Source organism: Notechis scutatus, unplaced genomic scaffold (genome assembly GCF_049901735.1).
Source record: "Notechis scutatus isolate UNSWTSFEM ecotype Mainland unplaced genomic scaffold, rNotScu1.2 NSCUSCF51, whole genome shotgun sequence".
Taxonomy (NCBI): domain Eukaryota; kingdom Metazoa; phylum Chordata; class Lepidosauria; order Squamata; family Elapidae; genus Notechis; species Notechis scutatus.
Window position 1 is genome coordinate 87,104 of NW_028263161.1, and position 27,500 is coordinate 114,603.

Consider the following 27,500-nt stretch of genomic DNA (forward strand, 5'->3'; position numbering starts at 1 on the left):
TATTCTTCCGATTAAAATCGGAATTCCGATTTTTTTTGGAATCGCCCCCTCCTTTCCCCCCCCTTCTTCTCCTCCTTCCCCTCCCCTCGGAGGCCCCGAGTCAGGAGTTGCTGGCGCGGCTCTGCACGGCTCCAGTCCCGCGTTGCCTCAGGAATGGAAAGGCAAAAAGGAAGAGCCGCGGCAGCGCTTTGCAACGGCAGCAGCGGCTCCTGGTTTTGCCTTTCCCTTCCCGAGGCAACGCGGGACTGGAGCCGTGTGGAGCTGCGCAACTCCTGACAGCCCCAGCTGGATACCTGAGCGGAGCCCGGGCGGTGCGAGCTGAGGCCACTGAGCGGCAGGAAAAGGGAGCTGGGCCAGCCACAGACCAGCCTCCGTGCAACATGCCACCGCCCGGCCCTGGCGAGGGAAAGCAGCGGGCGCTCCCCGGGCGCGCGGCGGGGGGTCTCTTTTGGCTGCCCCGATTTTTTTTTCAGAGCGGAATATCATGCCTGAATTACCTATCCGATCATCCATCTCTCTATCTGTCCGTCCATCCATCTATAGTTATGTATCCTATCCTCCATCTGTGTCTATCCCCCAGCCATCCACCTATCTATCCATCTCTCTCTCTCTCTCTCTCTCTCTCTCTCCCTCGTTCCCTCCATCCCCCCCTCCACTTTCTCTGTCAACAACTGAATCCATGCCCTGAATTCCATTGAGCGGCGTAACTACACTCCGCCCCTAACTCCGTCTCCCTGTCTCTTCCAACTTCCAGGGGACGATGCCGAACTCCGGCTCATCCTGGTCGGAAAGTCAGGTGGTGGGAAAAGCGCCACGGGCAACAGCATCCTCGGACGGAAGGAGTTTGAGTCCGTCGTGTCAGCCAAGACCACCACCCTGAGGTGCCGGAGGGGGCAGGGAAGCTGGCAGGGCAGGACGGTCTACGTGGTCGACACCCCCGCCATGTTCGACACTGACGACTACACGGAGATCGTGCGACGGGAGATCCTGGCTTGCGTCAACTTCTCCCAGCCCGGCCCCCATGCCCTGATCTTGGTCACCCAGGTGGGACGCTTTACTGCCGAAGACGCCGTCGCCGCGAAGTGCGTCCAGGATATCTTTGGGCCCGAATCCGCCTGGCATACCGTCGTCCTCTTCACCTGCGTGGAGGATCTGGGAGGGACCCCCCTGCAGGAGTACGTCCACAACACCGACAACCGGAACCTGCAGGAACTGATTTGGCGGTGCAGGCACCGCTTCTGCGGTTTCAACAACAGGGCGGTGGGCGCCGAGCGGGCAAGGCAGGTCTCCGAGCTGATGACGATAGTGAAGAGAACCGTTGTCGAGAACGGCGGGCGGTACGTCAACCGGCTGTATTTGGATCCCAACCTGAGGGACGCCATCGTCCAAGTTTTCGTGGCGGAAAACCGCAACGCTCGCAAAATGGCCGAAAAAGCTGGGTGGTCGAAAGAAAAGATTGTCGTCGCAGCAATCATCGCTCTCTGTTTCGTCGTCACCGTATATATTATAGTCCAACTATCTTAAATGCTGCTTGCGATGACCCAGAAGGGGCGTGGCACCAAGGCAACCCCAGTCAGAGAAGCAAGAAGAATCCCTTTATTATCTCCAACTTAACCTTCAGGCTGGAGGAAATAAAAAAAAAAAAGCTCTCCCAGGAACAGCTTTTGACTCAGTCCAAAAGAAGGTCAACACAAACGGTAACTTAAAATCGAAACACACCAAACGGAAGGACTTAAGCCTGAGGATGGCGAGTGGGACCTCGCCGAAACATCACCAAGATACTCTTAATCTTACACGGGAAAAGACCTGAACATATCTAGAGCTACATATAGATAGATAGATAGATAGATAGATAGATAGATAGATAGATAGATAGATAGAGATAGAGATAGAGAGATAGAGAGATAGAGATATAGAGATATACACACACACACATATATATATACATATATATTTGTTTTCTGAGGTTCTTGGTATTTGTATGTGGATCTTTGGTTATTGGGTTTTCCCGCGTAAGATTCAAAGTATCTTTGAATCTTACGCGGAGAAAACCCAAACAAAATATATAACCAAAGATCATATAAATACATAATATATATATATATATATATATATATATATATATATATATATATATATATATATATATATATATATATATATATATATATATATATATATATATCACACTACTAACCAGAGCATACAAAACATTTGCTAGACCAATACTCGAATACAGTTCATCAGTCTGGAACCCACACTACGTATCTGATATTAGCACAATTGAGAAAGTCCAGAAATATTTCACAAGAAGAGTTCTCCACTCCTCTACTCGCTGTAGAATACCTTATGCCACCAGACTTGAAATTCTAGAACTAGAAAACCTTGAATTACGCCGTCTTCGGTCTGACTTAAGCATGGTATACAAAATCATACATTGCAATGTCCTACCTGTCAATGAATACTTCAGCTTCAACCATAACAACACAAGAGCACACAATAGATACAAACTCAAAGTAAACCGCACCAAACTTGATTGCAGGAAATACGACTTCAGCAATAGAGTGGTCAATGTCTGGAATACTCTACCCGACTCTGTAGTTTCTTCCCCAAACCCCAAAAACTTTAACCTTAGACTGTCTACTATTGACCTCACCCCTTTCCTAAGAGGTCTGTAGGGGGCGTGCATAAGCGCACCAACGTGCCTACCGTCCCTGTCCTATTGTTTCTCTTATTCTTTTATTTTTCTTATATGTAACCATTTCATGTATTCACAACTATGTATACATTTATACTTAATATCTTGTAAACAATTGGCAAATCAAATAAATAAATAAATAAATAAATAAATATACATATACATATACATATACATATACATATACATATACATATACATATACATATACATATACATATACATATATATATATATATATATATATATATATATATATATATACACACACACACACACACACACACACACCCCAAACCATTCCATTTCAATCGTGCGTCGACTTGGGGACATATTTCAATTATTTGAACATTAAAAATGAAATCCTTCTGATCGAATCTAATACTAATCCAATATGTCGATATATATTCCCATAGACCTAATCATATCGCACATTATAACTTTGCTTAAATTCCTCTCATTGCTCTCTCTAAATACGTCAAATCTTTTTGTAGGTTGTTCTATTCTCTATCCATTGAGGAGAACGTATTCCACACACCATGTAAATATATATTCCGGTTCTTCTTCTTTTCTTTAGTTTCTAGTGTCAAACTCTTCATTTCTGCACCTTTCAATATTTCTTCCATTGTTTTTTCCCTCTATCGGTATTTTATCTCTCTTTTCAATTGTGGGCAAATACACATGTATCATTCAGTAAATCTTTACTAAATTGATTAGTGAGATGTAAAGGCAGAGATCTCTGTAATGGTAGCTTAATCCTCTGGCGATGTAAGCAGAAGCTGACGAAAGGTTAGTACGTACAATAAATGTAATTTTACGTTCCGGAGATTGCAGGATGTCTGTTTCTTCTTTTACATACATACATACATACATACATACAGACAGACAGACAGACACATGTATAGTAGATTTTTAGAAAATAATAAATATATAAAGATGTATTTCTTTTTTATGATATCTACAAAATGTTTTTAGGATAGATTTGGGAGGATAATATGAATTGTTATAAAATAAACTAAGTAAATTATGGTTATCTCGTAAAATATGAATGAATAAAACTATAGTGAAATGATTGATTAATAATGATATTAGGGTATCTAATTTTTGATTGATAATATGAGTTTTGATGGAATGTAAGTGTAATTGAAGACTACGAAAAAGATGCACAAAATGATTTGTAAACCAAATGGCACACTGTTTGTATACATATGGAAGAAAGTTTGATGTTTTTATGTTTTGTTTGCTTATGTTTGTTTTTAAAAACCAATAAAATTTACAAAAAAAAAAAAAAGACACACACATGTATGTATGTATACCCACACACACACACACACACACACACAAACGTACATCAATTACATTTACATTTTGCATTGTCTTTGACTCCTGTTATCTAACCAAAGAGATCATTTCTCCCAGACCGTCTAATATTCTATTTTTCTTCCTTCTCCTGCAATTCCGTTGTAAGTTTATTAATTTCTGCATGATCCATAATTTTTTATTATTAATTTCTGCATGATCCATAATTTTTTATTATTAATTTCTGCATGATCCATAATTTTTTATTATTAATTTCTGCATGATCCATCATTTTTTATTATTAACATATCATCTGTGGGACTCCTCTCTGATGTCCAGTTTTGAGCCTGACTTATTCTAGCAGCTGTCAACATGTGTATTATTATCTAATTCAATGTCTTTCTTGTCATCACCTCTAATTATCCCTAATAGGAAACATTTCAGGTTTAAGTTTTTTTTTTTTCCCCCTCCCCAGTTATTTCTTGCAGCTAAATCCTTATTTTTGTTCCCAACGTTTCATTGCTTTCAAGCACAACCACCACATATGAAAGAAAGTGCCTGGTGTCTGGTTGATTGATAGATAGATTGATGGATTGATTTAAATTAAAAAAAAAAAAACTTTATTGAAATTCCAAATCTTAAAAAGTTTACAACAATTCAAAAGATTTTTAAAAAAAATAAAAATCACAACCATTTCTATAATATTCTATAATTCCTATCACAAGAAGACGTGTCGATATCTTTTAGCATCGTTTTCTGGACAGTGCAATAAAATACGATACATACCATTCATCCTTGATGAATTAATAACTCATTAATCATTGTGAATAATTAATAATAATGAATAATTCATACAATTCATAGTATTGGTAAGACTAATTCACAGGGATAACAAGTGATTCGGGTCTATAGGCCATTAGTTCAAAAGAGGAAGAAAAAAAAAGTCACATTAACACTATTAACTTGTTTGACATCAAGAAATGGCCAGGAAATGGAGATCTAGGGAAATATTTATATTTAATTTATAATATATATGTAATATGTGATATCCTGAAAAATACATAACTTATCTCCTCTTATAGCTATGGAATAGAGAGCACAGTACATAGACTATAATTATGTAGATTTATATCTGATTTATGTTTGTGTGATTTGAATTATCGAACGAAAACGAAAATTAAGGCGGAGACAAAGCAAGAGTTTACACCTAGGCGGGGAAAACCAAAAGCTACGAGTACCGAAGGGGCAAAAGCCTGTCTCGCAAACAATCCCCGAGAGATGGACCTCGGAGTCCTAGCGGGCGATCCCGTAAACATGAGTCAGTTGTTGGCGCGGCGGGAGCCGCAAAAAAACTTAACACGATGCTCGGTTGTCTACAGGACCTCCGAGGTCCCTTTCCCACGCTTTCATGCGACGCTTTTCCGTACGGCTCTCCTGCTTTGAGGAGGGGGTTGGACTCGATGACCTCCGAGGTGTCTTCCAACCCTTTCATTGTACGATTTCCATACGGGTCTCCTGCTTGAGGCGGGGGTTGGACTAGATCAGTGGTCCCCAACCTTTTTTGTGCCAGGGACCAGTTTCACGCAGAAACACTTTTTCAAGGACCGGGGCGGGGGAGAGTCGAGTTTGGTGGTTTGCTTGCAGACGTTTCATTATCTGACTAGGTAACATCTGATGTTGTTACCTAGTCGGGTAATAAACGTCTGCCAGCAAACCACCAAGTTCAGGGAACGCCAATGCCTCCTCATTGCAACCCTGAGCGACAGATAGTCCCTGCAGGACGGCTGAGAAGCCTCGCCTCTCGGCCTTGCCTTCCTCAGCTCCATCCCTCAGGTGTCTCCCTCCCTCCCTCCGCCTCATCCCTCAGGTGTCTGCCTCGTTCCTCTCTCAGTCGCTCTCTCGCTCCTCCACCAGCCCAGGAAGAAACTGCTTCAAAGAAGCCTGCAGGGTGGCTTTTCCTATCGGCGCAGCTCTTCCGAGCGCCCGTTCACCCCCGCCCTGCCGCCCACGGTTCAATCCAGTGCTCCGTTCTGCCTGCCTGCCTTCGTTTCTGGTGGTTTCGGAGCGCAGCTCCTCCAGCGCCCGTTCACCCCCGCCCGCCCGCCGCCCCAGTTCAATCCAGTGCTCCGTTCTGCCTGCCTGCCTGCCTGCCTTGGTTTCTGGTAGTTTCGGAGCAGCTTGGCTGAGTAAAAGAGGCGAATAGTTATTATTCTCAGCCGAAGCTGCTCCGAAACTACCAGAAAAAGGCAGGCAGGCAGGCAGAACGGAGCACTGGATTGAACCTGGATTGATTGGCGGCGGGGTGGGGGTGAACGGGCGCTCGGGAAGCTGCGCCGAAAGGAAAAGCCACCTTGCCGGCTCCTTTGAAGCAGTTTCTTCCTGGGCTGGTGGAGGAGCGAGAGAGCGACTGAGAGAGGAATGAGGCGGGAGGAAACCGAAGCCGCTGAGCCGGAGAGCAGGACAGGCTTTGGTTGCTTCCTCCCTCCCCTTCTTTCATTTGTGTCCTTGATCCCTGATCCCAGCAGCATTCACCGAAGGGGAAGAAAGCCGCCATTTTTTTTATTTTTTTTTCTTTGCGGCCCGGTACAGAGTGATCCACGGACCGGTACCAGTCCGCGGCCCAGTGGTTGGGGACCCCTGGACTAGATGACCCGTTGAGTGCGGTTTGTCAGGCAGTTGCAAATCCCGGACGGTACTATCTATCCCACTTTTTCTTTCTGGCTTCTTCCCAAGAAGTCGGCAGTGGTCTACTCTGTGAAATGCTTTCCTCATGTCTACGCATCTTCTGGTGGTGGCTAACCTTTTTTGGGCTCCTGTGCCAAAAAAAAACAAACTTGGCCGTGCTTGCCCGCCCTGTACCTCACAGCTGATTTTCGGCTGGTTTGAGGCCTATTTCGGCCTCCCAGAGCCTTGAGGAAGGCTTCTGCAGGCTTCTGTAGGCTTCGCAGGCCGAAAACTAGGCCCGTTTTGTCCCTTCCGGTATTTCCGGGCCTAGTTTTTGGCCTTCAGAAGCCCTTCCTCAGGCTTCTGTAGGCTTTGCAGGCCAAAAACTAGGCCCGTTTCATCCCTTCCGGTATTTACGGGCCTAGTTTTTGGCCTTCAGAAACCCTTCCTCAGGCTTCTGTAAGCTTTGCAGGCCGAAAACTAGGCCCGTTTGGTCCCTTCCGGTATTTCTGGGCTTAGTTTTTGGCCTTAAGAAACCCTTCCTCAGGCTTCTGTAGGCTTTTCAGGTTGAAAACTAGGCCCGTTTCGTCCCTTCTGGTATTTCCAGGCCTAGTTTTTGGCCTTCAGAAGCCCTGCCTCAAGCCTCTGGGAGGCCGAAAAAAGGCCTCAAACCGTCCGAACCTCAGCTGTGAGGCGCGCGCATGTGCAGTGAGGTAAGTTTGCCTGCAGCCCGCGGGCCAGCACCAAGGGCGCTTGCGTTGCCATCGGTTGGCCCTCACGGGTGTATTCTGTCCACCGTATTGCGCTGGTCTACTCAGTTAGTCACTATGTGGAAGAGGGGACTCCGGCTGGTTTGGGCCTAGATCCATTTCGGAAGGGACCCATTGGTGGAACGCTGGGGACATCCGGTGGGCGAAGTCAATGGAGTTGGCGAAAACGGCAAAAAACCTCACAACCACCGGTTTGGATTCCAGAAAAGGAATTTTTCTTTCTTTCTTTCTTTCTTTCTTTCTTTCTTTCTTTCTTTCTTTCTTTCTTTCTTTCTTTCTTTCTTTCCTTTCTATCTATCTATCTATCTATCTTCTACCTTCCTTCCTTCCTTCCTTCCTTCCTTTCTTTCTGTCTCTTTCTTTCTTTCTTTCTTTCTTTCTTTCTTTCTTTCTTTCCATCTATCCTACCTTCCTTTCCTTCTACCTTTCCTTTCCCTTTCTTTCTTTCTTTTTTCTTTCTTTCCTTCTTTCTTTCTTTCTATCTTTCCATCTATCTATCTTCTAGCTTCCTTTCTTTCCTTCTACCTTCCTTTCCCTTTCTTTCTTTCTTTTTTCTTTCTTTCTCTTTCTTTTTCTTTCTTTCTATCTATCTATCTATCTATCTATCTATCTATCTATCTATCTATCTATCTATCTATCTATCTATCTATATTATATCTTTCCTCTACCTTCCTTTCTTTCCTTCTTCTACCTTCCTTTTTTCTTTCTTTCTTTCTTTCTTTCTTTCTTTCTTTCTTTCTTTCTTTCTTTCTTTCTTAGCCATGGGCTAATTGCCACCAGTAGGCGGCCACCTCGGCATACACGCTCAGTTTCACTCACGCGAGCCTCATTCTGGGAGCCGGCGACCCGACTCGCACAAGCTTCATCCTGGACATCCGTGGCCCCACTCGCACGAGCCTCGTCCCGGACAACTTGCAGCCCCACCTGCATCGGGCTCGTCGCAGGCTCACATGGCCTCACTCACATGAGCCTCATTGGGGGAGATCATGGGCGCACTCACACGAGCCTCATGCGCTTGCCGCCTCCCACAAAATCGCCTTTTCCCCCCCCCTCTCCCTGCTCCGGACCGCCAACCCAGAAAGGTTAGAGACCCTAGCCCTGCCTCATATCCACCTCATATCTTGTCTCATCCCCTTATCCAACCTCATATCCTCCTCGTACCTTGCCGTCTTTCTGTATCTCATATCCACCTCGTATCTTCTTTTATCTTAGCTTATCTTATCCGGATCTTATTTGATCTTATCATTTCCAAAGTGGTTTATGAAGGAAAAGCCACCGCAAAGAGTGAGCCACGCAGGGTGTGCAGCTGTGAGGTGGAAACAGCGTGCGAGCCCAGGCGCACACCCTCGGTTACAGCGAGCGGCAGGCGCTTACATACACTGGTTGCGCACGTGCTGGTCCCTCACGCAGAACTATCCCATTCCCGCCCTCCACCAGTCCACAAAGTTGGTGAACGGCGGTACGGTCCCGCCTCCTGAAGAAAAGATGGAGGAATATCTTCAAAAAGGAGAACCTGCTTCTCTCACTGGCTTCCAGGAAAGGGTGACGAAGACCCCCGGCTGACACCCCCGAGTGACGCACCGACCACCAGAACAGAAAACATCATTCCCACATCCCAGCAATGTGCTTTACTTCTCCATTAAAGAAAGGAAAATCAAAATGACAGAGGGTCCTCAATTTACAACGGTTTAGGGACTGTTTCAAAATTACAACGGCGCTGAAGAAAGTGACTTCGGACCATCCATCCTTGCGACCGTTGCAGCAGCCCCATGTTGACGTGATCAAAATTTGGACACTCGGCCACTGACTCGTATTTATGGCAGGCTCAGGAGATTTCCCCGATTTTGCGACCCTCCAGTGAGCAAAGTCTACAGGGAAAGCCCGATTCACTTCACAACGGTATTGACCCCGACGGTGATTCGGCGAACAACAGTGACAGGAAAGGTCGTAAAACGGGGGTGGGAGGGGGACAAAGTGCCCGCTCACAAATGTCTTCCCCTAGCCACAGAAATTTGGGGGCTCCACCGTGAATCGTAGCTTGAGGACTAGCTGTGCGTCATTTTCGTGATCTGGAGACGAAACAAAGTCAGGACTCGAACGCTTAACGGAAGAAGTATCGGAACGCGGTGACAAGTCCTCTTCTCAGGGAGGAAAACGCCACGACAACTACATTTTTCAGGCAGGACAACGCCCATCTCCCAACATAAAAGATGAACCAGAATGGAAGGAAGCAGAGCAAGAGTATGTTGATGATGCTTCGGGATGCCTTGCGGTTCTGCGCGATGAACCCCCGGACATGCTCGTCCCGTAAGTTGGGCTCCAGGTACAGCCGGTTGACATAGTATCGCCCATCATTCTGGAAAACGGTCCTCTGCACCATTGCCATCAGCTCTGACACCTGCCTCTCCCGCTCGGCTCCCGCGGCCTTGTTGTTGAACCCGCAGAAGCGGTTCCCGCACCGCCGAATCACGTCGCGCAGATTCCGGTTGTCGGAGTTTCGGACGTACTCCTGCAGGGAGTCCCCACCCAAATCCTCCACGCAGGTAAAGAGGATGATGGTGTGCCTGGTGGACTCAGGCCCAAAGATATCCCGGACACACTTCGCCGCGGCGGCATCTTCGGTGGTGAAGCGTCCCACCTGGGTGACCAAGATGAGGGCATGGGGGCCGGGCCAGGAGAGCTGAATGCAAGCCAGGATCTCCCGCCGCACCATCTCTGTGTAGTCGTCATGGTCAAACATGCCGGGGGTGTCGACCACGGTGATCATCGTGCCCTGCCAGCTGCCCTGCTCCCTTTGGCACCTCAGGGTGGTGGTCTTTGCTGCCAAGATGGACTCGAACGCCCTCCGGCCGAGGATGGTGTTGCCCGTTGCACTCTTCCCACCACCGGTTTTCCCCACCAGGATCAGCCGGAGTTCGGCACCGTCCCCTGGGAGTTTGGAAGACAAGGTGACAGAAATGCTGATGCCCACTGTAGCCCTGGAGTGCTATTGATCCTTCCTTCTCTTTCTCCTTCTTTCTTCCCTCCCCCTTTTCCTTCCTTCCCTCTCTTTCCCTCCCTCCCTTCCTTCCAGCCTTTCTTGCTTTCCTTCCATCTTACCTTCCTTCCTCCCATCCTGCCAGCCTCCCTCTCTTTTTCCTCCCTTCTCTTCCCTCCTTTCCTCCCTTCCTCCCCTTCTCCTTCTTCCTTTCTGCCTCCTCCTTTCTTTCTTTTTCCTTCCTTCTCTTTCTCTTTCCTTCTTTCATTCCTTCCTTCCTTATTTCTCTCCTTCCTTCCTTAATGCCTCGATCCCTCCCTTTCCTTTCCTTCCTTCCTTTCTTTTTCCTTCCTGCTTCCCTCCCTCCCTTCTCTCTCCCTTCCTTCCTCCCATCCTCCCTTCTTTCCTTCCTTCCTCTCATCCTGCCAGCTTCCCCCTCTTTCCTCGCTTCTGGAGTTTTTACCTGTCTCGGCGTCCATCCCTCCTCCAAGGCCACTTCCGATCTCCCACTCCTTCCTTCGTTCCTTCCTCCCACCTTCTCCTTCCTTTCTGCCTCCTTCCTTTCTCTCTTTCTTTTTCCTTCCTTTTCTTTCCTCCTTTCTTTCTTCCTCCCTCTCGGCCTCCCTCCCTCCCTTTTCTTTCCTTCTTTCTTTCTTTTTTTCCTTCTTTCCTCCCTTCTTTCCTTCCCCTCCTCCCATCCTGCCAGCCTCCCTCTCTTTCCTCCCCTTCTCTCTTCCTCCCTTCTTTCCTTCCTTCCTCCCATCCTGCCAGCCTCCCTCTTTCCTCCCTTCTTTCCTTCCCTCCTCCTCTTTCCTTCCTTCCTCCCATTCTGCCAGCCTCCCCTTTCCTTCCTTTCTTTCCTTCCTTCCTCCCATCCTGCCAGCCTCCCTCTTTCCTCCCTTCTTTCCTTCCTTCCTCCCATCCTGCCAGCCTCCCTCTTTCCTCCCTTCTTTCCTTCCTTCCTCCCATCCTGCCAGCCTCCCTCTTTCCTCCCTTCTTCCCATCCTGCCAGCCTCCCCCTTTCCTCCCTTCTCTCTTCCTTCCTTCTTCCCATACTGCCAGCCTCCCTCTCTTTCCTCCCTTCTCTCTTCCTTCCTTCCTCCCATCCTGCCAACCTCCCCCCTCTTTCCTCCCTTCTGTCTTCCTTCCTTCCCTCTCTTCCTTCCTCCCTTCCTCCCATCCTGCCAGCCTCCCCTCTTTCCTCCCTTCTCTTCCTTCCTTCCTCTCTTCCTTCCTTCCTCCCTTCTTCTCATCCTGACAGCCTCCCTCTCTTTCCTCCCTTCTCTCTTCCTTCCTTCCTCAATTCTTTCCTTCCTCCCTCCCTCCCTCTCTTCTCTCTTCCTTCCTTCCTCCCCTCTTTCCTTCCTTCCTCCCTTCGGGAGCTTTTACCTCTCTCGGCGTCCATCCCTCCTCCAAGGCCACTTCCGATCTCCCCTCCTCCAAATCCCTGCGGGGAGAAAGCAGAACCCCCTCCCCATTAGGAGTCCGATTTGAGTCAGGGGACTCCCGAGGAGGGTCTCTCCATTCCAGGTGGACCCAGCTGCGCTCCGAGGAGCCCCCCTCCCCTCGGTGGGGAGGGGGAGGGCTCCCCCTTCCAACTGGGACCAGTCAGTGACACAGACCAGCCTCCCCCCGCTGCCCCCGGTGACCCCCACCCCAAAGGGAAGGGAAGGAAGGAGGGTGAGAGAGAGAGAAGGAAGGAAGGAAAAGGGGAGGGAAGGAAGGAAGGAAGGAAGAAAAACGGGAGGGGAGAAAGAAAGAGAAGGGAGGGAGGGAGGGGGGAAAAGAAGGAGGGGTGAGAGAGAGAGAAGGAAGGAAAGGAAAGGGGGAGGGAAGGAAGGAAGGAGGAAAAAGGGGAGGGGAGAAAGAAAGGAGAAGGGAGGGAGGGAGGGGGAAAGGGGAGGGAAAGAAAGAGGGGTGAGAGAGAGAAGGAAGGAAAAGGGGAGGGAAGGAAGGAAGGAAAGTAGGAAAAAGGGGAGGGAAGGAAGGAAGGTTGAGGAAAAGGGGGAGAGAAGAAGGAAGGAAAGAAAAGGGGAAGGGAAGGGGGTGGGGGGAGAAAGACAGAAAGGAAGAAAGGAAGAAAAGGAGGGAGGGAGGGGCAGGGCCAGAATCCCTTGAAACACCCCAGACCAAATTCCCTCTGCCCTTCTCCGATCTCCGGAGCTCCCCCCCCCAAAAGCCCCCTTGGCCGGCTCCCCAGGACCCTCCCTCCTCTTTGGGGAGGGGGAGAGGAAGATCCCCCCTCCCCAAGATCCCTCCCTCCTCCGGGCGCCCCTCCCCTCGCTCTGCCCAAAGCAGCCGGAAAGAGCCCTGGGGGGGGGGAGGGGCTGGGCTTCTTCCCCCTCCCTCTTTCGCCCCCAACCCTCCCCCCACCCCCCAGACCCATTTCCGCCTGAGAGGAGTTTCCTACCGGATCCAGGAGAGAGAGAAGGAAAGAAAAGAAGAGAGAAAGAAGAGAGAGAGAGAGAGAGAGAGAGAGAGAATTGGAGGAAGAATCGCGCAGCGGCTCCGGCAGGGCGGGGGACAGCTCAAGGAGGGCCCCGCCCACCCGAAGGAGGGCCCCGCCCAACCCTTCCTCTCGCTCTCTTCCCCCCGCCCCCGCGGCTGGGCGATGCGCGGAAAGCACGTGACTGCCCGGGAGCCGAAAGTGAAAGTGGAGGCGGAAAGGGAAAGGAGGGGCGGGGCGGAGGAGCAACGGGGAGGGGCGGGGGAGGGGGCTACCGGCGATGGAACAGCCGGAGGTTGGTTCTTTCTTTCTTTCTTTCTCCTTTTTTTTTCTTTCCCTCCTTCCTTTCCTTCCTTCCTTTTTACTCCCCCTTTTCTTTCTTTCTTTCTTTCTTTCCTTCTTTTTTCCCCTACTTCATTTCTTTCCTTCCTTCCTTTTTACTCCCCCTTTTCTTTCCTCCTTTCTTTCCTTCTTTCTTTCTTTCCCTCCTTCCTTCTTTCTTTTTTCTTTCTCCTTTTTTCTTCCTTTTTTCTTTCTTTCTAGTTTCTTCCTTCTTCCTTTCTTTCTTTCTTTCTTTCTTTCCTTCTATCTTTCTTTCCTTTCTTTCTTTCTTTTCTTCCCTCCTTCCTTCCTTTCCTTCCTTCCTTTTTACTCCCCCTCTTTCTTTCTTTCTTTCTTTCTTTTTCATTCATTCTTTCTTTTTTTTCTTCCTTTTTTCTTTCTTTCTAGTTTCTTCCTCCCTTCCTTTCTTTCTTTCCTTTTCTCTTTCTTTCTTTCTTTTTCTTTCTTTCCCTCCTTCCTTCCTTTCCTTCCTTCCTTTTTACTCCCCTTTTCTTTCTTCTTTCTTTCTTTCCTTCTTTCTTTCTTTTTCCTTCTTTCTTCCTTTTTTCTTCCTTTTTTCTTTCTATCTAGTTTCTTTCCTTCCTTCCTCCCATCCTGCCAGCCTCCCTCTTTCCTCCCTTCTTTCCTTCCTTCCTCCCATCCTGCCAGCCTCCCTCTTTCCTCCCTTCTTCCCATCCTGCCAGCCTCCCCCCTTTCCTCCCTTCTCTCTTCCTTCCTTCCTCCCATCCTGCCAGCCTCCCCCTCTTTCCTTCCTTCTTTCCTTCCTTCCTCCCATCCTCTATCATCTATCTATCTATCTATCTATCTATCTATCTATCTATCTATCTATCTATCTATCTATCTATCTATCTATCTATCTACTTTCTTATCTCCCGCTCATTTCCTCCTGACTATTAGTAGATCAGATTCTTGTAGGGAGCTTAAGCTTGCAGTCCTCGACTTCACCACCCTTCCTTCCTCGACTGTCCAAAGTTACGACAGCAAAAAAGGACTTACGACCGTTTCTTCACACTCACGACCGTTGACGCATTCCCCGTCATCACCTGATCGAAATTCAGACGCTTGGCCACCGCTTCATATTTGCGACGGTGGCAGCCATCGTCCGTCGGTTGGTCTGTCCATCCGTGTGTGTGTGTGTGTGTGTGTGTGTGTGTGTGTGTGACCCACACAAATTTCAATGGGGAAGGCTGATTTGCTTAATGACCGGGAGGAACTCCCTTCAACAAACGTCTCATTTAACGACTGAAAAATTTTGGACTCCATTTGGGTTGTAAATCGGGGATACCTGGACACTTCCCTTCCTGAGTTTCACTTAGCAACAGTGGTGAGAAAAATGGTAACGTGGGGCAAAACTCTCTTCGATGTCTCACTTAACGACCGAAAATTTTTGGACTCCCATTGCGGTCGTAAGTCAAGGTCTAGCTGGACTCTTCCCCTCCAGAGAAAGCCCCGAGCTTCACTTAACAACGAGAAAAATGGTCATGTGGGGGCAAAACTCTCTTCAATGTCTCACTTAACAACTGCAAAATTTTGGACTCCCATTGCGGTCGTAAGTCAAGGTCTAGCTGGACTCTTCCCCTCTGGGGTAGCCCCAAGCTTCACTTAACAACGGTGGGGAGAAAAAATTATAACGTGGGGCAAAATTCTCTTCAATGTCTCACTTAACGACCGAAACGTTGGGCCAGTCGGAAAGCCGAGGACTTCTGGGAGCCCGAATTGCCTGAGTTCCCCAGTCTGAGGCCATCATAGCCCATCCTCCCCACCCCACCCAGGACCCCAGCTGTTACCCAACCCCCGCTGCAGCCCCCCCCCGCCCTTGCCAAAAATTACCTTGGATATTTTCAGACATTTCCGGAACAAATTCACAGCGCCAATCTAGAAGTTTCTGTGGGAAAAGCAAAACTCTGGAATCAGCCCGGAAGTTTCTCTCCCCAAACAGCCAGGGAGAAAAAAGAGGCAGGAAAGAAGGGAGGAAGGAGGGAGGAGAGGAAGAGGGGAAGGAAAATAGGAAGGGAGGAAAGAAGGAGGGATGGAAATAAGGGAGGAAGGAGGGAGGGGAGGAAGAGGAAGGGAGGGAGGAGATAGGAAGGGAGGAAACAAGGAGGGATGGAAAGAAGGGAGGGAGGAGGGAGGGAGGAAGAGGGGAAGGAAAATAGGATGGGAGGAAAGAAGGAGGGAAGGAAGGAAGGAAGAGAGAGAAGGAAGGAAGGAAGGAAGGTAGATAAAAGAATGAATGAAAGGGAAGAAGGTATAACAAAGACAGATAGAGAAAGAAAGAAGGAAAGAAAGTAAGGAAGGTAGAAGGAAAGAAAGAATGAAAGAAAGAAAGAGAAAGAAACGTAGAAGAAAGATAGAAAGAGAAAGAGAAAGAAAAAGAAAGGGAGAAAGAAAGAAGAAAAAGAAGAAAGGTAAAAGAAAGATACAAGATAGAAAGAAAGAAAGAGAAAGGAAGGTAGAAGAGAGAAAAGGAAGGAAAGAAACAGTAAGGTAGAAGAACGAAAGAAAGAAAGAAGAAAGAAAGAAAGAAAGAAAAAGGAAAGAGTAGAAAAAAGAAAGATAAAAAGAAAGGAAGGTAGAAGAAAGAAAAGAAAGAAAGAAAGAAAGAAAGAAAGAAAGAAAGAAAGAAAGAAAGAAAGAAAGAAAGAAAGAAAGAAAGGAAGGTAGAAGAAGGAAAAAAGGAAGGTAGAAGATAGATAAATAGATAGATAGATGGAAAGAAAGATAGAATGAAAGAATGAAAGAAAGAAGGAAAGAAAGAAAAAGAGAAAGGAAGGTAGAACAAGGAACGAAAGGAAGGTAGAAGATAGATAGATAAATAGATAGATAGATGGAAAGAAAGATAGAATGAAAGAATGAAAGAAAGAAAGAAAGAAAGAAAGAAAGAAAGAAAGAAAGAAAGAAAGAAAGAAAGAAAGAAAGAAAGAAAGAAAGAAAGAAAAAGAGAAAGGAAGGTAGAAGAAGGAAAGAAAGGAAGGTAGAAGATAGATAGATAGATAGGTAGGTAGATGTAAAGATAGAAAGAAAGGAAGGAAGGAAGGAAGGTAGAACAAAGATGAAAAGAAAGAAAGGAAGGTAGAAGAAAGAAAGATAGATAGATATAGATATAGATAGATATATGGAAAGAAAAAAGGAAGAATGAAAGAAAGAAAGATAGAAAAAGGAAGGTAGAAGATAGATAGATAGATAGATAGATAGATAGATAGATAGATAGATAGATAGATAGATAGAAAGAAAGAAAGAAAGAAAGAAAGAAAGAAAGAAAGAAAGAAAGAAAGAAAGAAAGAAAGAAAGAGAAAGGAAGGTAGAAGAAGGAAAGAAAGGAAGGTAGAAGATAGATAGATAGATAGATAGATAGATAGATAGATAGATAGATAGATAGATAGATAGATAGATAGATAGATAGATAGATAGATAGATAAAGGTAGATAGATAGATGGAAAGAAAGAAAGAGAAAGAGAAAGGAAGGTAGATAGATAGATGTAAAGATAGAAAGAAAGAAAGAAAGAAAGAAAGAAAAAACGAAAGAAAGAAAGAAAGAGAGAGAGAAAGAAAGAAAGAAAGAAAGAAAGAAAGAAAGAAAGAAAGAAAGAAGGTAGAATAAATTTCCGCCCCTATCGGCTCCTTTCCTCCCCCAGACACCCACCCCCCCCCCCCCCCCCGCGGCCTCTCCCTCCATCTCTCCCCTCCTCCCCTCCCCAGGCCGGCTGAGACCCCCGCCCCCCCTCCCATCCCCACAACCCCCGGCTCGCCTTTAACCTGAGTCTCTCTCGGGCCAAAAGACGAAGCGAAAAGGCTTCGGGGCTGCGTTGGCGGGAAAGTCCCGACGGGGAAACGGCCCCGCCTGCCCGCCCCTCCTTCTTCCCTTCCCTCTCTCCCCCTTCCCACCAGTCGGAGGCGGGGCGGGGGTGTTCTCCGAAGAGGGGGGAGGGGAAAATGTGGGAAGGTCGGACTAGATGTGTTGTGAATCAATAAAAGTTATTGGCATAAATGCAAATCAGGGTTTGGAAACCTGCACACCTGATTGGTCCTTATACAACAACTAGGGATTGGTCAATAACTAGTCCCTGATTGGCCACTATTTTGACACTTCTCATTGGTTATAAGTTTGAACTTGTTGCACATGTCATTGGTTAATAAGGTAGCAGCTAACCCTATAAAAGGGTTGCTGTTGCCCATAGCCTTGCTCTGTTCTGTTCTATTTACTGTTAATAAAGAGTTGAAGTCACTTGTCAGATGTCTGGTCTCCATTACTCTCCAAACTTAACACTGGCGACGAGGGTGGGATCCGGAGACCGAAGATCTGACTGATTTACAGAGCAACACACAGAGCACGTGGTCGAACACGCACCATCAACGGCAACATGGCCAGCGGTGCCGTACCACCCGCTCCACTCAACCCAGAAACCGAAGACTGGGAATCGTACATGGATAGGTTCCAGATGTTTCTGGAGACCAACAATTTGAAAGATGCAACAACCGGCAAAAAAAGAGCTATCTTTCTAACTCACTGCGGGCCTACCGTGTTTAAAATGGCAAAATCACTTGCCAAGCCAGCCGAAGTAAAAGTGATGGACTGGGACGTCCTCGAGCCTTTGCTACGGGTTCACTACGCGCCCACCGTGCCAACCTTAGTCAGAAGACACGAATATTACCAGAGGGACCAACGGAAGGGCGAAAGCCTTGCCAATTACATCGCGGACCTCCGAAACCTGGGAGGCCTCTGCGGATTCTCCGACTTAGAAGAAGCCCTCCGGGACCGCCTGCTTCTGGGCCTAGAAGACGGCACGATCCAGAGCAAAATTATGGCTAAGGGGGACATCAGCCTCACCGATGCCCTTAAAGAAGCCACGGCAGCGGAGGCGACAAAGAAGTCGGCAGCCCGAATGCGCCGCACCAACGCACTGCTACGTCAACTCGCCAAGGATACCTCGCCTCGCCCAGAGAGACACCCGGTATCGACTCACCACGAAGACCTAGAATCCCCATCAGAAAGCGATGAGGAAGAGGTCAACCGACTCCGAACGGAACGAGACCAGTTCACACAACCCTCATCCCGACCGTGTGCAGGATGTGGGGCGAATCACCCACGATCCAGCTGCAAATTCCTCGACGCACTTTGCCGCATTTGCGGGAAACGAGGTCACATCGCAAAGGTCTGCAGAAGTAAACAAAACTCCAAACCCCGACAGGCTGAATACCAGTCTTCAGGATTCTTCGGCACACCCCGAGACAAACTGAATCACCAATGGGGAAGCCACTCCTACAGAAACAAACCGTCCACCACTTCCACCAGGCGTGAAGAAACCAGGCGGGAAGAGACCCACCAAACAATCACCATAGGCCACGCTACATCCCTTGATGCCGGGAAAATCCGAGTAAAGGTCGCCATCGAAAACAAACCTTGTGTGATGGAGGTGGAGTCGGGATCTTCCCTCTCGATGGTGTCGTGGAAAATGCTCCAACAGCTCATTCCAACGATTCGCCGCCAAGACCTTAACCCTCAAAGGGTTATACTCAAAGACTATCAGGGTAACCGAATTCCCGTCGTCGGGTCCCGCAGATTCCAGGTTTCTTTCAAGGACCGCACTGTTGCACTACCACTGACTGTCGTGGACTGCGACAGGCCTAGTCTTTTAGGCCTTCAATGGTTCAGACCGCTCGGAATCACTGTAGCCGGAGTCCACCGGGCCGAGAGCAGCGATTGGGAGGAGGCACTCGTGCAAGAATTCCAAGACGTTTTCGCAAACGGACTAGGCAAGTACAAGGGGACCCCGATCTCATTTAACTTGAACCCCGAGGTAGCACCCATCCGCCTTAAGCCGCGTCGGGTGCCGTTCGCCTTGAAGCCTAAAATCGACGAACAACTCGATAAGCTAATAGCGCAGGGCGTGCTGGAGCCCACCGACCACGCCCGCTGGGAAACCCCTATAGTGACGCCTATCAAGCCTGATGGGTCACTAAGAATTTGCGGAGACTACCGGGCCACTTTAAACCACGCACTGCAGCAAAGTGCATATCCAGTGCCGGTAGTGCAACACTTGCTCCATTCCCTGGGTGGCGGGAAAGTTTTCGCTAAACTAGATCTAGCCCAGGCGTATCAACAATTGCCTGTAGATCCGACCACGGCAGAGGCGCAAACTATCGTAACGCATAGGGGCGCATTTAAATGCAACCGGCTCCAGTTCGGGGTAAGCGTTGCCCCCGGAATCTTTCAGAGCTTAATGGAAAGGTTGTTACAAGGGATAAGAGGGGTCGTACCATATTTCGACGATGTACTCATCGCCGCCCCTAACAAAGACATTCTAGAAAAACGACTCAGAGAGGTTTTACGAAGATTCCAAAACGCAGGCCTCAGAGTTAAAAAAGATAAATGCCAGTTATGTACCGAAAAAGTAGAATTTTTGGGATACCTCCTGGACAGCCAAGGAATCCATCCCATGAAGACAAATTAAGGGCGATTAAAAAGGCCCCCACTCCAAGGAACAAGGCAGACCTACAGGCGTTCCTTGGACTTATCAATTTCTATAATGTGTTTTTACCCCACAAAGCAACAGTAGCTGAACCATTGCATAGACTATTAGACAAAAAAGCAACGTGGGTTTGGGGACAACGGGAACAATATGCTTTCCAACAAGTAAAGAAATTGCTAACTTCTGATTCTGTACTTATGCAGTACAACGAGACTCTTCCGCTCACTATCACGTGTGACGCATCACCTTTTGGGGTTGGGGCAATTCTGGCCCACGTATTACCAAATGGAGCGGAAGCCCCCATCGCATTTTTTTCGCGAACCTTAGCTAAAGCTGAACGCAATTATAGTCAGTTGGACAAAGAAGCTTTAGCTATTGTGGCTGCAGTTAAAAGATTTCATGAATATGTTTATGGCCGTGCGTTTACGATAATTATTGATCATAAACCACTACTGGGGATCATTGCGGGTAATAAACCAACCCCGTATATATTGTCCCCCATAATGACCCGTTGGTCTGAATTCTTGGCGGCCTACAACTACACCTTGCAACATCGCCCGGGGAAATCAATTCTCCACACTGATGCATTGAGCAGAACGCCGCTCCCAGACTCTGTTGTAGATCCAGACCCAACCATCTCAACACTACAGATCAAAGCTCTACATGCACCACCCTTGACGGCTAGAGACATTGCCTTTGAAACGAAACGTGACCCAGTTCTGCAACACATCCTATGCTGGGTTGAACGGGGGTGGCCGACGAACCAAATAGCACCGGAATGGGCGCCTTTCAAAGCCCGCCAAACCGAACTGTTTTCCCAAAAAGGCTGTATCTTGTGGGGCGATCGAGTCGTAATCCCTGGCAAATTGCAACAAACTGTTTTGGCGGTATTGCATGAAGGACATCCGGGTATCGTGCGGATGAAAGCACTCGCACGAGCTACGCCTGGTGGCCGGGAATCGACAAAAGAATCGAGGCCTGGGTTGCTACTTGTCAACGTTGCCAGGACGTCAGCAACGCCCCGCCTAAAGCAAGCCCAACCGAATGGGAAACTCCGAGGGGACCTTGGTCCCGTATTCATATTGACTTTGCGGGACCTACCAAAGGACACACTTTCCTTATTACTGTCGACGCCTATTCAAACTGGCTCGAGATCCATCGAATGAACACAACTACAATGGACTCAGTTATCAATAAATTAAACAGACTATTTGCCACACACGGGTTTCCGGACGTGTTGGTCTCTGACAACGGCCCACAGTTTACTGCATTACCCTTTGAACAATATCTTGCTGATCGGGGCATCCGCCATGCGCTAACCTCGCCCGCGCACCCTGCGGCGAATGGACGTGCAGAACGCATGGTACAATTTGTAAAAAAGACCCTTCACAAAATGGAATTTGGCAACATCGACGAGAAAATCAATCGAATTCTCTTGTTGCAGCACATCACGCCCCACAGCGTGACCAACAAAACGCCCGCTGAACTTCTTATGGGGCAGAAACTACGATCGCACCTTGACCGGCTCCACCCCGCATTCGCACCGGAAAAGCCCTTCGGCTCCAGCAGCAAATGCCGGGAATTTAAGGTAGGTGATTTAATCTTTGCCAAAAACTTTTCCGGCGACCCGTTATGGATACCCGCAACCGTTACCCACCTTACCGGGCCTAGATCTTACCGCCTGCTAACGGACGATGGGAGGGTGTGGAAACGCCACATAGACCAACTCCGATCGAGATTACCACCCAGCGCCCATGACTCCCCGGGTTCGCCAACTCAAGGGGGAGGAAATATCGAGGAAATTGACTTTGATATGACAAATAGCAGGCCAACGGAAACCCTACGGCCCAGCGAAACACCGGAACTTGAAGCGGGGAGGGAGTTGAATTTTTCAGGGAACTTTAATACGGGGGAAACCGAACTGCAAAACCCCGAAGAAACACGGAGTAGCGGAGACAACCACAGTGGAAGCAGCACGGAATCACCGTGCAGCGAAACTGAATTTAATAAAGATCATCCAAACGCTCCACCGGAACCGGACCTTAGACCAAAACCGGTGGAGCCACGGAAATCATCCAGACAGACCAAACGGCCTGTCTATCTTGAGGATTTTATTACAGCTCCCCTCAAACGGAACCCAAGGGGGAGGGGTGTTGTGAATCAATAAAAGTTACTAGCATAAATGCAAATCAGGGTTTGGAAACCTGCACACCTGATTGGCCCTTATACAACAACTAGGGATTGGTCCATAAGTAGTCCCTGATTGGCCACTATTTTGACACTTCTCATTGGTTATAAGTTTGAACTTGTTGCACATGTCATTGGTTAATAAGGTAGCAGATAACCCTATAAAAGGGTTGCTGTTGCCCATAGCCTTGCTCTGTTCTGTTCTATTTATTATTATTAAAGAGTTGAAGTCACTGTCAGATGTCTGGTCTCCATTATTCCCCAAACTTAACAGTTGGAATGGGAGGTTCCACTCTTGCAAAGCAGACTCTCTCTTTTCATCCCATTCTCAGAAGATCTACAATTCTTCTGTGTTAGAGGTAAACTGGTTGTGGGAAAAGTCCTTTTCCGTTGAGATGAACCTGCCAGGGGCCGTGTTTGGCTTTCCAGCATGTCAGCCACCTTAACTGAGAAGGGGAAGAAAGCGAGAGGGCCAAGGAGACTGAGGTGTATCCAGAGAAACACCTGGAGCCACACGGTCTCAGGCCCCAGGTGGCTGGGCAAGACCAAGCAAGTGAAAGCGTTCCAGAGTTCAGGATGGGATTTAACGCTCGTCTGGGGAGGCCCTAAAATCTTGGAGACGGTGCGAGAGGTTCCCCACCTTTCTTGAGGTGAATTCATTCAGGTGGAGGAAGGGAGCTTTTGTTTCGATCCAGAGGGACCAATCGTTTCATGAAAGAGGCAGTCCTCGACTTACAACCATGAGAACCTACAGCGGCACTGAACCAAGTGACTTATGACCCTTATGGCCGTTGCAGCATCCTCCTGCCACTAAGAGATGGCAGGAGGGTGTTTGAGGTGCCGGCCCCGCAGGCTCACCCCATTGACTGTTGCACTACTCCGAAACCGGCACCTCGAATACGGCAGCACATTGGGAAATCAGAGCAAAGCCGCCGCGACCACATTCAAGGCACCAGCTCTGGAGTGGTGCAACAGTCAATGGGGTGAGCCTGCAAGGCTGGTACCTTGAACGCCCCCCTGCTGCCTCTTAGTGCCCCTCTGACGGCCCCCTTGGGGATGCTAAGAGGTGGCAGGGGGCATTCGAGGCATCGGCACCACAGGCTCACCCCATTGGGAAGAGAGTTTAAAAGAGATGCAAGCTGAGTGCGGTGTCTGCCGGGAGCAAACGTGAGTTTACCTTGTGTTGACTTTGCTTATCTGTGTTCCTGGCGTCTTCCCAACCGTGTTGAGTTATTGCCATGCCTTCAAGTCTGGAATTCCTTCTCCTGCCCTGCCGAACTGATGACCTCCTCTTGCCTTGATTGGACTTCTAGTTTTATTTATTTATTTATTTATTTGATTTGTCAATTGTTTACAAGATAATAAGTACAAGTGTATACATAGTTGTTAATATATGAAATGGGTACATATAAGAAAAATAAAAGAATAAGAGAAACAATAGGACAGGGACGGTAGGCACAATGGTGCGCTTATGCACGCCCCCTACAGACCTCTTAGGAAAGGGGTGAGGTCAATAGTAGACAGTCTAAGGTTAAAGTTTTTGGGGTTTGGGGAAGAGACTACAGAGTCGGGTAGAGTATTCCAGACATTGACCACTCTATTGCTGAAGTCGTATTTCCTGCAATCAAGTTTGGTGCGGTTTACTTTGAGTTTGTATCTGTTGTGTGCTCTTGTGTTGTTATGGTTAAAGCTGAAGTATTCATTGACAGGTAGGACATTGCAATGTATGATTTTATATACCATGCTTAAGTCGGACCGAAGACGGCGTAATTCAAGGTTTTCTAGTTTTAGAATTTCGAGTCTGGTGGCATAAGGTATTCTACAACGAGTAGAAGAGTGGAGAACTCTTCTTGTGAAGTACTTCTGGACTTTCTCAATTGTGCTAATATCACATACGTAATAAGGATTCCAGACTGATGAACTGTATTCGAGTATTGGTCTAGCAAATATTTTGTATGCTCTGGTTAGTAGTGAGATATTACCAGAGAAAAAGCAACGTAGGATTAGGTTAACAACTCTTAATGCCTTTTTGGCTATGTAGTTGCAGTGGGCTCTAGCACTTAGATCATTAGAGGTGAGTATTCCCAGGTCCTTTACAGAGCTTGGGTCGTCAACAAGATCTTGACTATTCAGTTTGTATTTTATTTTCTGATTTTTTTTACCAATATGTAAGACAGAGCATTTATTTGTTGAGATTTGAAGTTGCCATATGTTGGACCATTCAGATACATAGTCTAGGTCTTTTTGAAGGGTAGTAGTATTGTCTGTGGTATTGAACAGCTTTACATCATCAGCGAAGAGAACGCAATTGCTCTTGATATGATCACAAAGGTCGTTTATGTAGATTATGAAGAGAGTTGGTCCTAGAACACTGCCTTGGGGAACACCACTATTGACAGGTACTGGATTTGATAGGGCGTTCCCGATTTTGACCATTTGTTGTCTGTTTGACAGGAATGCTTCTATCCAGTTATTTAGTTGCCCAGAGATACCATAAGATTTTATTTTTAGGAGTAGTTTGTCGTGTACCACTGAATCAAAGGCTTTACAGAAGTCTATGTAGATTGCGTCTATTGCTTTGCCCTGGTCGAGTTGTGTAGTCCATATGTTTTTGCAGTGTAAGAGTTGCAGATTACAGGATAGTTTTTTTCTGAAACCAAATTGTTTATTGGAGAGTAGGTTGTTTGTCTCTAAATGGAGGATGATGGATTGGTTAATAATTGATTCCATGACTTTACAGGTGACGCAGCATAAGGAGATTGGTCTGTAATTTTCAACTAGGCTTGGGTCTCCCTTTTTGAAGATAGGGATGACTGTGGCTTGTAACCATAGGTTAGGCAAGGAGCTGGTCCTGAAAGATTTTTCAAAGATTATGCTTAGAGGTTTGGCTATGGCAGTGGATAGTTTTCTTAAGAAGTAGGCACATATTCCATCCGGTCCAATAGATAGAGATGGTTTTAGGTTGCGTAGTGCTTTTTCGACGTTGTCTACTGTAAAATCGATATGTATTAGATCATTGTTGTTATCTGTGGTACGGCTAGGAAACATTGGGCATGATCCATTACTGTTTACAAACACTGAGCCGAAGAATGTGTTGAAGATGTTGGCTTTAATGGTGTCGTCGCTGCAGTCTTTACCATCGGGTCCTATCAAGGGAGGGATGGACCTTGAGTCTTTTAGTTTGTTGTTTACAAAATTGTAAAAAGCACGGGTGGAATTGGTGCTTAGAAGGTTTTCCTCTTGTTTAATGTGATAATTGGTGCATTCGGTCTTTATCTGGTGGCATAAATTTTTGTATCGGTTTTTGAAATTAGCAACGTGACCAGATTTGTTTTTCCGCCATAGTGATCTCTTTTTGGATTGAAGTTTCCTTATTGATATGGGTAATCTGCTTTTTTGTTTTGTTTTTGGAGTTGTTGTTGGAACATATAGTTTGATGACTCTTTTGACTTCAAGTAAAAAAATGTTGTAATGGTCTTCAACAGTATTGCATCCAGTGAATAGAGATTGCCAATCGAGGAATGAGAGATCGTTATCTATAAGATCATAGTTGCCTTTTTTGAAGTTACAATTAGGGATGACATCATTGTGGTGATTTTTGTGTGGACGTATGTTGAGGCAAAAGTCAATCATATTGTGGTCACTACTGGAAAAGGGTTCTTTGGTTTGTATTCTGTAAATTAAATTCAAACTATTGCAGAAGATGAGATCGAGGCAGTTGTTCAGTCTAGTGTTGTTGGTTACTAGTTGTTCAAGACCTAGATTTGTAATAGCATTGTAGAAGGTTGTGTGTATGATTTCAGTTGTACAATTATTTAGGGTCCAGTCGATATGAGGTAGATTGAAATCTCCAAGAAAGATAAAAGGGTATGGGCAGGATGTAGCCCATGTTAGTAGTGTATTTAGCTTGTTTACATGTTCGATGTCATAATCAGGTGCTCTGTAACATAGTAAGAATCGAATTGTGATATTTAAGGATAGTTCACAGATGATGGTTTCAGGAAGGGCAAGCTCCTGGGTAACTTGGATATTTTTTAGATGTAAGGATTTTTTATAGAATATAGCAACACCACCTCCTCGACGATTTTCACGATCTGATCGGTAAACATGATAGTCTCTTACTGTGGTAATGGAGTCGGGGAGAGATGCATTGAGCCATGTTTCACAGACAAATATAATGTCGAAGTAAGCCATATTTAAGAGGATGAGAAATTCAGGTATTTTATTCACGAGGCTTCTTGCATTGAGTAGTTTGCATTTAAGTCCGGCAGCAGTTGGGATTGAGGTAGTTGGGGCGTGCGTGCCTAGTCTTGGGTGATGGTGGGTGGTGGGTAGTTTTGGGTGATGGTGGGTGGTGGTTGGTGGTTGAGGTAGGGTGGTGGTTGAGGGTAAAAGTTGGGTATTGGGTTACGTGTCTTAGTTTTGATACAGTCAGCATGGTAGTCAATGTACAGGTCCTTCTCTCCATTGTCTAGACGGGTTTTGAGTTCGATGCGGAGTGCACGGAGCGGGCACGTTGCTGTATGGTTAAGTCAGGGCGGCAACGGAGGTTTTTGTGGTTGGTGTTGGTTTTGGCGAGTGAGTTTATAGTGTAAATTAGTTTACGTTTGCTTGATTCATTTTTGCAAATGATCCTGCACAAGCGTGGGGCCACAGAGCCGTCTCTATTTTTGAGCTCTCGGTCAATGCGGGAAATGTCAAGTATTTCATCACCGGAGATGGTTGATGCTTGGTAATCTCTGATGATGTTTCGGACAGTTGTGATGTCATCATTGGCAATGCTGTCTTCTAGTCCAAATAAGATGGCGTTTGGACGTTTCCGTTCACGCTCAACAGCTTCTCTGATGAGGATTGGGATATCAATATTTGTCTGGGTTGTGTTTATTTGTGGATTGGGTTTTGGATTGGATTGTGGTTGTTGGGTGGAGATGTGGTTTGTGGCTATTTGATGTTCAGGTTTTTGTGTTGTGTCTTTTTTTTCAAGGTTGGTTATTCTTTCTTTTACGGCGTCCAGGGATGCTAATATGGTGTTGAGGGATGTTTTAATGGTTTCGATGGTTGAGGATGTTTCAATGGTTTCAATGTTAGGGGATGTTTTGGTGGTTTCGGCGGTATCATCTCTTTTAGACAGATCTAGTTTGGATATGCATAATTTGCAGAAATATGGAAACTCATTGGATGATTCTAGGTATCGAATCATTTGCTCAGGTAATCCCAAGCAGTCATGGTGAGTGTATTTTTTACACAGAGAACATTTGATGGAGTATTTATTATCCTTTAGATTTTTGCAGCATTTAAGGCATGTGCAGGAGTCTTGAAGTTCATTGATGTAGGAGTCTTGTAGTTCATTGGTGGGGATTGTCTTCTCATTGAGTTGTGGTCTGAGGTAGGATTTTCTTTTTGGCATGGTAATATTGGTAAAATAGTAAGTTGATTGAATTAATTAAATGAACAATTTAGGGTAATCTATATAGTCAATATTACATCAAACAATATCAAACAATCTATTGTAGTAATCTCTCAAGTCAGATAATATTCCTAAGCAACAATCAGCCTGATCAATTAATTACTCTAGTCATTAGTCAATTATTTACACTAATCATTACTCACACTGTTTGTTTAAATCCACTAAATCAAAGATTTTACT

General features: G+C 46.6%; 4 protein-coding genes across 7 annotated transcripts in view; 2 read left to right on the forward strand and 2 right to left on the reverse strand.

Annotated features, from left to right (window-relative positions):
- LOC148128481 (GTPase IMAP family member 2-like) overlaps positions 1–1,850 on the forward strand; it is an 8,268-nt gene extending 6,418 nt beyond the window's left edge. Inside the window, exon 3 of one of the 2 annotated variants that reach the window (XM_087949015.1) lies at positions 755–1,850. In XM_087949015.1, the coding sequence (XP_087805141.1) occupies positions 755–1,524 (770 nt within the window). In that variant the 3' untranslated portion in view covers positions 1,525–1,850. The remainder of the gene's footprint in view (positions 1–754) is intronic. The other variant, XM_087949016.1, reaches the window with a different exon arrangement.
- LOC113431544 (GTPase IMAP family member 7-like) overlaps positions 1–14,495 on the reverse strand; it is a 35,182-nt gene extending 20,687 nt beyond the window's left edge. The window contains exon 1 of one of the 2 annotated variants that reach the window (XM_087949019.1): positions 14,193–14,495. The gene's annotated coding sequence lies outside the window, so the exon portion shown is untranslated. Of the gene's footprint in view, positions 1–12,818; positions 12,927–14,192 lie in introns of those variants that run through there. The other variant, XM_087949018.1, reaches the window with a different exon arrangement.
- Positions 1–27,500, forward strand: part of LOC148128480 (vomeronasal type-2 receptor 26-like) — an 88,147-nt gene that overhangs the window by 41,907 nt on the left and 18,740 nt on the right. The gene's annotated exons all lie outside the window — the stretch shown is intronic.
- LOC113432646 (GTPase IMAP family member 2-like) lies at positions 9,050–12,013 on the reverse strand. 2 transcript variants are annotated; one of them, XM_087949012.1, is made up of 2 exons: positions 11,798–12,013; positions 9,050–10,359 (listed from the first exon to the last, which is right to left on the reverse strand). In XM_087949012.1, the coding sequence occupies exons 1-2, from the start codon at positions 11,811–11,813 to the stop codon at positions 9,533–9,535; spliced, it is 843 nt and encodes a 280-aa protein (XP_087805138.1). In that variant the 5' UTR covers positions 11,814–12,013; the 3' UTR covers positions 9,050–9,532. The 2 variants fall into 2 exon arrangements, with proteins under 2 accessions (XP_087805138.1, XP_087805139.1); XM_087949013.1 differs by lacking the exon at positions 11,798–12,013 and adding an exon at positions 10,872–10,927.